This window comes from Anastrepha ludens, chromosome X, assembly GCF_028408465.1.
Source record: "Anastrepha ludens isolate Willacy chromosome X, idAnaLude1.1, whole genome shotgun sequence".
Taxonomy (NCBI): Eukaryota; Metazoa; Arthropoda; class Insecta; order Diptera; family Tephritidae; genus Anastrepha; species Anastrepha ludens.
The window spans coordinates 50,361,999-50,374,585 of NC_071503.1; the positions used below are offsets into that span (position 1 = coordinate 50,361,999).

Genomic DNA, 12,587 nt, shown 5'->3' on the forward strand with positions numbered 1-12,587 from the left:
ATTCTTCCAAATCGCTTTCTTGAGCAAGTATGTCGAATCTATCTCGAATCAGTTGGCGGTCGACTCAACCAGTAAGTTAGTTGCTGCTGTTTGGTGGGATGTTGTTTTGCTCTTTTATTTGAATTTTGCGCGTTGCTGCCTATTGCATTAGAGCGTGTGTTTACATACTGTCGTTGACATTATACAAATTGGGTTTGATACTGATGATGCTGTTGTTGTTGTTGTTGAACTTACTGCTGTCGTTGTGGTGCTGGTGTTTGTTGTGACTGTTAAGAGAGAAACTGCAGTCAGAGCATAAGAATTTACACTGTTTATTTCTTTTGCTTTTGTTCCTTAGTTCGCGCGCGAGGACATAATGCCTCTTGATCGTAACGAAAGCGGTTGGTTTCAGAGAGAATTATTAATTGTTGGTATTGTTGATATTATATCGGATTCAATGTGCGAGCTTCTACACTCATATGCTAACTTCAAGCAAAAATCCTTTTTATGTTTATTTTTGTTTTGATTTTTATATATAATATTAAAACTACACAATCGTAAACCAAAACTTAATGAGTCAGTTGGCACTTTTGATATTTAGAGTCACTATCTCAGATCAAGTGTTCGCACTAGTTATTAATTTTAGATATTATTTCGCAGAGCGAATTAAAAAACACGTCGTTTCACACTTACAATGAAATGTTATATTTTAATTTAAATAAATCCAGTTCCCAGTCAAATTAAGCTTAGCAGTGATAATAAATAAAGCTCAAAGATAAACATTTAATGTTACCGGGTTGGACCTGAAATCACAATTTCTATACATGGCCAATTATATTTGTGTACACCTACATCTGCGGCAAATTCACTATCGAGTCCAGGATAAGGTGGATGATAGGGTGTAAAACTCAGACTTATTCACACAGATAAACCAGAGTGTTTGTGACGAGCCCTAACAGAAAACTGTCGAGCTTTCTTCTCAAACTTGGAAGAAATGACGTTCGGTTGATGGTCGGTATTCTTACAGGACACAACCCATGGGGTCAGCATATGACCACCATTGGAATCATTGAGGACCCGATTTGCCTGTTTTCCTTAGAGGAGGTGGATAGCACTGAGTATTTTCTTTATGAGTGTCCTGCCTTTGGTAGAGGACTGGATATTTTCAGATTTGCCAAAGAATCTGGGAAATTCTCTGGCTCCTTTGTGTTTTCTCTCCTTTCCTCCTTGACTATTTACCCTTTTACTTTTCAGAGCTTTAAGTACTATGGGGTTTTTAGACTAAGTGTTTTAGGAGTTATAAATCTCTCGGTGCTTCTTGGCTCACGTTTTTTAATTTCAATTTCAAATAAAGAAAGTTTATACGTTTGACTCCTGGTGTAAAAGCTGCGAATATTGTATACATTGAGACTTTATACTAAATTTAATAGAACGCAATTTAAATATACATATGTACAGGTGTATAAATACTTATTTGAGTTCATTTAATTGGGTGATATTTTATTCATTTGCACCGTTTGGACCATCGCATCGAAATATTCCAAAACATTACTTTTAAGTATAATTCATTAAATATAATTAATTTATAACGCTTATTTCACGATAAACATGTGAAAAACAAGGTCCGGGTTGCTAATGTTTGAATAAAATAAGGCGATAAAGGTTTTCCAACGCAGAGGACTCCCCAGCAGTCAATTTATCGGACAATTTAAGAACTTCGAGTATGTATATGTATTTGAACTACATCCGATATTGCTTATAAATCTTTTGAGCAAACTCTTTCTCGAATGCCCAAAGCTCTTTCAAATAATCGAGCAATTGGAGACTTTCATTTTTACGTTAAATCTCAAAATAAAATAAATAAAGTCAAATTTGCTTAACAGAAATATAACTGTATATCATTTTAAGTTCTCATTATTTTTAAAAACACCTTTTACATATTCCATTTTTATACGATTACCTTTGTGAAGGATTCTTAAAATTCATTGCTTAGCCTAAATAAATTAACGAACACTTAAATTTACATTTCTATATACGTACATATGTGAAATATTACAATGAAATACCATTATTTTTCATCAAAATTTATTAAATCCTAATTAAAATAATTGTAATGCACTCCACTAATATTTGGTATACCACTTCCCAAGTCGACAGGCACGTACGTAGAATCCGGTGCACATTTGACACAGTTACGCTTTAGAGACGGACGTTGCTTCGATGTATGGCAATGCATGGCAAACCTCAGCTCTTCAGCCATTTCAGAACACAAAGATTGGTTTTCGGTGTGCTGTATCGTTTTCTTGGAATTCCAACAAAATTCTAAAATAGCAACGACAACTGCTAAAGCTAAGCCACAAAGCAGTACGACGAAAACACCACCTTTTTAAATACATTATTAGCAGTAGAAATATGGCGATTTATTTAACTTGTACCTATGTTTTCTACGCCCAATGCATTTGCTTTCGATTCCTTACTTTTTTCATCCCGATTGCAGACATCGCCCGTATTTTTCCACCATTTGTCATATAATATTTGTATGATACCCTTTTCCTGTAGTTCCAAGATAGCCAAAGACATAGGATCACGCCAAGATGAACCTTTTGGAGTTGCAATACCGTAACCTTTAGAGTCTAGAAGCCCACCAATTTGTGTTAAATTACAGTCCCGTTGTACTACATAATCGAGCATGGTTGACTCCATAAGAAAAGCGTAATTTCCATCTATAACACGTTTTATACCATCCTCGTAAGTCTTGACAAAAACTGATGCTCTACGATTTTCCATATACTGCCACATTTTTTGATAAATACTAATTTTGGAATCCTGTAAAAAATTAGATATATATAAATAGCAACATAATTGAACAAGAATCGTATATTGCGAAAGTTTAAGTGCAAGGAGTGGCCCTTATATTTTAAAATTCTAAATTTGTGTGTGCTGCCTGCTAAAATGGTTACCTACATGCATACAAATGTATATTGAAAAACAAATTCTCTAAAAATTTCGATCAATAGAAACCTGTACAGCAAACATCTCATGTTCCGCGTAAGTACTGTTCAGAGCGTTAATGTATAGAGAAGTCTCAATGACAGGAACGTATGGAATTTCGAGGGGTACTCGTCTCGGGAAGACTTTTTCACCACAGACACATTTTTCACCAACACATAACAGTAAGGGGCTGAATTATGTAAATTTAGCAGCAGTCGATAAGAATTTGTTGGTGATTAGAAGGAAAGAATATTAGGTAGCTTTTTAATTTGACCTATATACATACATATGTATTTGAATTTTTTCCAAATCATCCAAAATTATATACATACATGTGGGATTGGCAGACGAACAAAGGACATAAGATAACATGACTTTTAGATTACAATATAGGTAAATGCATCTCTGCATGGGATTGACAGACGAACAAAGGACTACATAAGCGAACATGACTTTTAGATTACAGTATAAGTAAATGCATCCCTGCATACTGGACGAATTTAATTGTAACTGGACGAATTTAATTGTAATGGGCATCCCTGACTGAACGAGAAGGGCTCGGAACTAAAGCGTTAGAGATTTCTCACGAGCTACGAATAGTGTGAATTGTCAAAAATGAAGTCTGACCGCGAAGACTTTTTCACCTCGCTGAACTCGACAGCGGGGAAGTTCTTAACAGAACTGATTTCAGTTAATTATATACAAGTACATTGGCTCCGCTCAGTTATTGGTTTCTGTATGAAATCAAACCGCCGAATGCCGACGGCATTTTGCAAAAAAATTTCCTTGTGCATTTCTATGTTCCCTTGAGAAACGTAATTTTATTTCCTTTATATTTTCAAACAAATACAATTATGAAATAACGCGCCAACATTCATCACTTTTTGTTTGTTGATTTAATCTAAAAAGAAGAACTTAAACAAAATACAGTATAAAACGTCCTCACATTTTGTTGTGTTGGTTTTAGTAAATTTAAAACTTCATACAAATTTGATGAACATGTTTACTAATTTTTCGAGTCGAAATTAATTTTAGACAAGAATTCAAAGAGCATATTGGTATATTGATGAATATATATGTATATCAATATATGTATATATATCAGATATATTATGTTAGTTATATTTCTGCAAAAGTTGAATTGCATCTTCAATTCTTATAGTGTTACAAATGCATGTGCACACGCACTGCAGCAACAATGACCTATCTCACGATGCATTGCCTCATCATATTTATGTACATTTGAATATGCATTTTTTGTTCCTTTGCCAAACGAAATTTTTTTCAATTTACATATGTATGTATATTACAGGGAACAATTCATACATATATGTATGCATTTTATGGATAGTATAAAACTTTGAAATTTAAAATAAATAAAAGAAAACTTCAAAGAAACGTATTTGCATACATATATGGGACAACTAAGTTCTATTGCATCTTTAATAAATATAGTGTTGCACGCATACATATCTATGCACTGAAGCAACATGGCCTACCTCACGAGCATCGCCTTATCATATTTTATGCAATAATTAGGGAGTAAATATTCGAATGATCGAGTTCCTGCAAATGCTAAAACAATTTCTTCTGCATATGCATCGACGTATATCCATGTGCGTATATATGTATATGTGTGTATGTATCACACTTGATCCCTAACTAAATATGTACGTTCAATTTGATCAAATCAAAAAATTCTTTATAGAAAACGCTTCATCACCAGGCACACAGGAAGATGGCATATGCAAATATAAATACAGTAGGTTCTGTTTTTATGCGGTTTTGAAATAGTGCGGTTTTTTTTTAAATTACAAAATGCATGTCGACCTATCGGGAATTGTACATATAAACAAGATTCTAAACCAGCTAAGCAAAAACTCATCACAGATTACATCAGAAATGCTAACCCTACAAGTATGGAAGATATATAAAGATATAATTTTCAAAGATACAATATTTTGTTTATGCGATTTTATTTAATTATTTCAGATTCATGCGGTCTATGGAACGTATCTATAGTAATAATATGGGACTAGTGCCCTTTTTTATGCGATTATTTCAGATTTATGCGGTTTTAGCATTTGAAACGTATCTATAGTTTTACTATAGAACTAGCAGCTTTTTTTATGCTGTTTTTTTTTATGCTGTTTCTTGTGGAACGTATCTACCGCATAAAAACAGAACCTACTGTATGTGAAATGAATTCAAGCAAAACAATGCTTATTATATTAACCCTTTGCACTCCGTTGTCGCCGTATTTGCGACATTAAAAAGCTAACAATAAATCCGCTGTCGCCGTAGCGGCGACATGGTTGTTTTGCTGCCTTGGTGCCCTTAACAGTTAGGTAAGCAAAATAGTCTGTGCTTATCTTATAGTGTTTATGATACGTTTATTATGCTTACATTGTAATAAGAGTAAAAAGTGCTCTATTTAATATAAGTTTATTTCGTTACACTCATAACGTTATAACCCTAGTGAAGATGGAAGGCGAAAATTTTGACGATAGTTGTGAAATAAGTGATGTGGAAGATGAACTCGATTTTGCGTTGCTTGCCGACGATTTAAGTGAAATAGAATTAGAAGATCATTTAGAGACAGATAGTGACGATAGTGACGTAATAGTAGTTAGAAAAAAAAGAAGAATTGCAATTATTGAATCAGATTTAGAGGACGAAGATACACCATCTGTAGACGGCGATGTATGGAGTAATATTACGGGAAGCGACATTCCTTTGGAAAAAATCAATTTTTCAACAGGAAATAAAATACCAGGGCCACAAGTTTTCAACATCGAGGAACCATTACAATTTTTTAAACTGTATTTCACGGAAGAGTTAGTGGACGAAATAGTGTCAGAAACAAATAGTTACGCCAAGAACAAATTGAAAAATAAAACTCTTTCCAAAGATTCTATATGGCATACATGGCGCGACACAAGTAAGGAGGAATTTTGGGCCTTTATCGGTGTAATTTTGAATATGGGAACTGTGGTTTTGCCAAATGTTCAAGATTATTGGTCTACTAGTGCAAATACCAAAATACCATTTTTTTCTGATTTGTTCACTAGAAGCAGATTTAACCAATTATTTTGGATGCTACATTTAAAAACAGTTAATCAGCAACAAACAGACATCAGAACACGGATTCAACGGGTCAGTAATTTTATGGAATATATCAATTCAAAATTTGCGGAATATTTTATACCAGGACAAGATATATGTGTCGACGAATCGGTAATAAAATTCAAAGGTAAAATTAGTTTTATAACCTACAATCCAAATAAGCCTACAAAATGGGGCATACGCATATACGTTTTGGCTGACTCAGAAACTGGGTATATGTACAATATTCTCCCATATTATGGTAGTATTACCTCCGATAATCTTATAAAACCTCAATTGCCTGTCAGTACTAGAATTCCATTGCACCTGTATAACAATTTATTGTCGAACGTACCAGATGCACAAGGTTACCATATGTATACAGATAGGTATTACACTAGCATTGTCCTGGCGGAAGAATTATTACAAATGAAATGCCATCTAACAGGTACAATAAAAATCAATCGCAAGGGCATACCTGATCCAATAAAGAAACCCAAATTCGGTGAAAATAAATCGATCGCTTACAAAAAGGGAAGAACGATGATATTGTCTTGGAAAGATAAAAGGGTGGTTACGCTGATAAGCACCAGTGATAGCGCTGGATTCATTACAAAAACCAGATTTGTAAGAGGAGGTGAACAACAAAATGTGGAAAAGCCAAAAATTGTTGTTAACTACACGGCTTCAATGGGTGGTGTTGATCGCGCTGATCAATACGCATCATCATATTGTTTTCTAAGAAAATCTCTTAAGTGGTGGAGGAAGCTGTTCTTTTGGGGAATGGAGATGTCTGCAATAAATGCATACATTTTATATAAGTGTGTAAAAAAAAGTAAGAACGAAAAACCACTGTCCCATTTGAAGTTCGTCAAGAGATTAGTCGATCAACTTGTAGGTGAATTCCGCGAAGATCGATCAAGACCTTCCACTTCAGCAACTGAAACAAGACTGGACAAAAAACTGCACATATTGCGAAAAGGCAAGAAAAGAGATTGTATTGTTTGTTCTAATAGACAGGAAAAAGGACAAAGACGCGAAACTTCGGAATACTGTGATACTTGTCCCGGTAAACCGCGAATGCATATGGGCAATTGTTTCGAAAGATATCACACTTTAAGAAATTTTAAGTCCTAAAATTTATGTTTTTCTTTTATAATATAAGTTAGAATATGTTTTGTTTATAAAATAGCTAAGAAATAAAAATTTTGTTTTATTGAAACGACTCTATTTTTCTTCTACATCATAGGTATGTACTTGGAACTAATATAGTGCTGGAGTTGCTGGTAGCCTCTATGCATTACTAGGCTGGAGTGCAAAGGGTTAATATACACATATGCATGGACATACAACCGCACACACAGGGCACTCAGGGCACTGACGAGACCACCAATCATCTTGGGACACCTATGCCTCCGTGTGAGGTGGTGGCCATGCGTGTGAGGTGGTCGCGAGTGGACGTGAGTTAGAAAGTGGTGCTTAATTTTTAAAATATCAGTGGTGCGAAACGCTGAAATTAAGAAAATAAGTGTGGGAATGTGTATCTAAGTGTGCTTTAGTGAGCCTGCTGAAATATGGAAACAAAAATAAGCTAAGTATTATAAATATCAGTTTAATAATATTTTGCCATTTGTTTCCTGTGATTTGTTTTTGTATTGAAATATAACCTATTTCAATTCGTCAAAGCCTTCACAAAGCCTCTCAGTGCTGAGAGAATGCATAACGGTGGTAAACAAAGGCGGCAAACAAAAACACAAAAAAAAAAAAAAAAAAAAAAAAAAAAAAAAGAGCCAATTAAGCATCTCTTTCTTTCTAAGTTCACTCCTCACGCTGAACCTGGCAGTAGCAATTTGCTATTGTATGCTTCAAAGTCATTTCTGTTCTTATTGAGCGGTCAGTAATACTATTGTTGTTACTGTGTAGTCAATGTTGTGCTCGTTAAGTCAATACCTCACGATTAGGCTTAGTCTGCCTCCTCCTTGTTCGCATCCTCATACATATGCTCTCAAATAGCATGATAATCAAAGAGAGCTTGTATTATTGTTTTAAAATTTGTTTGTCTCGTACACCCACACGTACATAAATATGTTTATATACAATGACGAACCGTTGTCCGAGTAACCCAGTAGGAATCGTGCACATCATCCCGGTAGGAAAAGTAGATAAAGTAGTATATACTCTACACGTCTGCCTGTATACCGCTTCAGTTACTGCAGCTGTCGTTGGATAAAAAAAAAAAAAAAAAAAAAAAAAAAAAAGGGTGAAAAAAAGGGTAGTGTGTGTTAACGTCATCACAGTTCTTATTTAGTGGTCAAGGTTGGGTTTGTTGGGTTTTCTACGTAAATTCCTCACGTTAAGTTTAGTAGCACTAGTTTGTTACTCCTAACACTCGATTGTGTTCATGCGCGTACATAGCGGGCATGTATACTGCTTAAGTCGCTGAAGTTGTTGTAGGTAGAAATACCATACACAATCGATGCCGGCTGATGGCGTTATCATATGTTTAATCGCTATGCTCGCTCTTAAACGGCACGAGAACCTAATACAAATTTGTATCCTCTTTATTGCTTGGTACACATACACGTACATACTATTAAATGTAACCCACTAGGAATCGTGCACGACAACCCAGTAGGAAAAGTAGAAGAAGTTGCAATTAGCTAAACTGTTACCTAAAGAAGATAGATATGTTATTAGTAAAATATTATAATACATTCAACTAATAACCAAAGTTGCCACAAGCTTATTTTAACATGTTAGAACCGAGCCCAGTAAGGTTTTAACTTAATGGTATACTGGAAACCCACTTTTGAAATGTTCGCTTTGAGCTGGTGAGTTTGGTATTCTGTTACCTGAGTATGCAGGTGTGACAATCTGCAGAAATGGCTTTCAGGCTAATGCCAAGTTTGCCCCCGTCCCGTTAAAACCATGGCAGGACTCAGAAAACGCTCTCTATTCGTTGTCATTAAGTTGGCCGCGTAGGCTCAGTTGATTTAATCCTGACTAATACCGATCTGGCTCTGAACACAATTCTTCATAAGAGATTGTGTCAACCCTCGCATGGCCTCCCTGTTTACATAGATAACCATGGGATCAAATAGGTAACTACGCATACGAGTAAAGATAACGGCTCTGAGTGGGGACCCAAAAACTAAAATATGGAGCAATTAAACACAAAAAAAGCAAACGAAACCATTGATCTAAACAAGAAAGATCAAAACAACAAAGAAAAACAAAACAAGCTTGCCTCGGAGGACATAGATCCCTTCAAGAAAAGCTCACGCCTGGCTCATTCACCGGCAAGATCTCCTACGGACCGGACTTGCCGAGTCGAAGAGCCACAGAGCATTACGGGTGCTGGCTCACCCACTAACAGATCAGCACAGAAACAAGATCTGGAAACGAAAAACTCGTTTAGCAAGCTGGGGGAACAAGTAATAGCCCTCGTGAACATGCTAAACGAAAACGAAGGAAAGCGCCGTACCATCCATCAACCTATGAGGGACGTTATATTTAGCATAAAATCCCTCTACCAACGGGCTGCCGCAGAAAAATGTCGTTGCAACTCAAGGGGGATGCCCTGCCATGAGAATAGTACACAAACGTCACCCAGGCCAAGAAATGCAACAGGAACTAAACGCCAAAAGGCTAGCACTGAGGATTCTCCGAGAGGTAAAACGGAAAAAGCAGAAGCAGTGAGAAGAACGCAATCGGTGGTGAAAGTTCATGTACCAGCTTCTTCTCACCCAGTCCAGCAGAAGCCAACAAATGAGTGGACACTGGTAAAAAACAAAAACCCAAAAAAGGCCAAACAAGGTATTAGTAAAAGTACGGGAAGAGTAAGACCCGATGCCATAATAATTGAAAAAACGGGTAACTGTTCTTACGCTGATATTTTAAAGAAAGTGAAAAGCGACGAAAAATTCAAGAATTTCGCTGAATCAGTTTCGAAAATAAGGAGAACCCAAAAAGGCGATCTCTTAATCGAACTGACGAAATCGTGTAAAAAATCTACTGATTTCAAAACTATCGTGGGTGCCACCCTAGGTAGCGAAGCAACAGTGAAGGCGCTTACTCATCGCATCACAATAGAATGCAAGGATATCGATGAAGTGACCTCCAAGGAAGAGGTGCATAACGCGATCAAATCTTTGCCTGGTTTTGACGACGTGGAGTTGGAAGATATAACTGGACTCCGAGCAGCCTATGCGGGCACTCAAACGGCCACCATTAGCCTGCCAGCTCTAAAAGCCAAAAAGCTAATGGAGATTGGCAAAGTCAAAATTGGATGGGTCGTCTGTCGCTTACGAGAACGTGTCTCTTTACAAAGATGCTATAGATGCCTAGAATACGGCCACATGTCGCGCACCTGTGCTAGTTCTTTCGATAGATCTAAGCAGTGCAGGAAATGTGGTGCTGACGGTTACTTCGCTAAGGATTGTCAAAATAGCCCGAAATGTGTGCTCTGCGAGACTGACAGAAGGGAGAACATCAACCATATTACCGGGAGCTATAGGTGCCCTGCATTCAGGAGAGCTCTAACAAATAAAAGCAAATGAGAATTGTTCAGATAAATCTTAACCACTGTGAGGCCGCCCAAGACCTATTATCACAAAGAGTTAAAGAAATTAAAGCGGATATTGCCATTATAAGTGAGCCCTACAGGTGTGAAAACCACAGCACTTGGGCCTCTGACAGCAAAAACTGCGCGGCCATCTGGCTTTGTGGAGAGCTCGCTTTCCAAGAGAATAATAGCGCTGGCGAAGGGTTCGTGCGATCCAAAATAAATGGAATCAATTTCGTCAGTTGCTACGCAAGACCCAGTTTGACTACAGTGCAGTACGAACAGCTTCTTCAAAACATTGTTCTGGAAGCTAGTGGAAAATCGCCTTTAATAATAGCGGGCGATTTCAACGCCTGGGCAACCGAATGGGGTAGCCGGCGCACAAACAAAAGAGGAGAGATGCTTCTTGAAGCATTCGCTCCTCTCCACATTACTGTTCTAAATAGCGGGTCAACTTTCACCTACCGTAAGATGGGAATAGGGTCAGTCATAGATATTACCCTGGCAAATGATTCCCTTGCTCAAAAGATCAAATGGAGGGTGAGTGAGGGCTACACGCACAGTGACCATCAAGCTATCATAATGGACATCAATGAAAGGAGGCTTAAAATTGCACCCAAGCCGACAGGTCCAAAGTGGAAGGACGCGATGCTTGATAGCGAAGCCCTAACATATATGATTGAGCAACTACAAACCCCTGCTGGTTGTGCTGAGAATAGGACGAAACTCCTAGTAGAAGGACTAAGAGAAGCTTGCGACGCCTCCATGCCCAGGCGAGTAATGCACCAACACATATACCCATGCTACTGGTGGAACGAAAATATCAAATCACTAAGATCTCAATGCCTCCGCGCTAGACGCAAGATGCAGCGCAGTAGAGGGAGACCTGACTTTGTTGAAAATGTTCAAAACCTTAGATCAGCCAGGCAGGCGCTAAAAAAGCCATTAAAACTAGCAAGCAAGAAAGTTTCAAGAAGCTTTGTGAGGAAGCTGATATCAACCCCTGGGGCACCGCGTACCGGGTGGTATTATCCAAAGCGAAAAGCGTACACACACCCCAAATTACTTGCCCAATTAGGCTGCGCAAAATTGTTACTACTCTTTTTCCTCAAAGATCCGAAAACATTTTGCCATCCTGCATACAACACGAAGCAAGCGACATCCCTCGTGTCACCGAGCAAGAACTCCAGGCGGCGTGTAATAAAATAAAGCCTAAGAAAGCTCCAGGCCCAGATGGCATACCAAATAGAGCCCTGAAATTAGCAATTTCCAAACGTCCGGACATATTTCAAGCAGTCTTCCAAACCTGCCTTAACGAAGGCACTTTCCCAAAGAGGTGGAAGAAGCAAACACTTGTGCTTTTACCCAAGGGCAACAAAAAGCCTGGCGAGCCCGAGTCTTACCGACCAATATGTCTACTAGACACAATGGGGAAAATCCTGGAGAGAATTATTTGCGACAGGCTGTCGTCTTTCGCTGAAGACAAAGGTATTCTATCCACTTACCAGTTTGGCTTCAGAAAATCCCGCTCAACAGTGGATGCTATCAAATGCGTGGTAGATTTAGCAACAGAAGCCATTGAAGGCAAGAGATGGCGCGGCGGGAAAAAAGAATATTGCGCTGTGGTAACTCTGGACGTTAGAAATGCTTTTAACACAGCTAGTTGGCAGCGTATACTAGAAACCCTCGCAAAAATAGGGTCGCCTAGTTATATAATCAAAATAATTGAGAGCTATTTCAGGGACCGTAAACTGAGGTATAGAAGTGACAAAGGCGTTGAGGAGTATATCGTATCAGCAGGGGTTCCTCAAGGATCAGTTCTGGGCCCACTGCTATGGAACCTAATGTACGACGGGGTTCTAAGACTGAATATGCCCCCCAGAACTAAAGTCATTGGATTCGCGGATGACATCGCGGTGGTAATGGTAGCAAAACATATCCACGAAAT

General features: G+C 37.9%; 1 protein-coding gene across 2 annotated transcripts in view; it reads right to left on the reverse strand.

Annotated features, from left to right (window-relative positions):
• Positions 1-643: 643 nt before the first annotated feature.
• LOC128869515 (glutamate receptor ionotropic, kainate 2-like) overlaps positions 644-12,587 on the reverse strand; it is an 88,800-nt gene continuing 76,856 nt past the window's right edge. The window contains exons 1-3 of one of the 2 annotated variants that reach the window (XM_054112083.1): positions 2,944-3,021; positions 2,415-2,805; positions 644-2,361 (exon numbers count right to left, since the gene is read on the reverse strand). In XM_054112083.1, coding sequence (XP_053968058.1) covers positions 2,075-2,361; positions 2,415-2,805; positions 2,944-2,949 — 684 coding nt within the window. In that variant the 5' untranslated portion in view covers positions 2,950-3,021 and the 3' untranslated portion in view covers positions 644-2,074. Of the gene's footprint in view, positions 2,362-2,414; positions 2,806-2,943; positions 3,022-12,587 lie in introns of those variants that run through there. The other variant, XM_054112084.1, reaches the window with a different exon arrangement.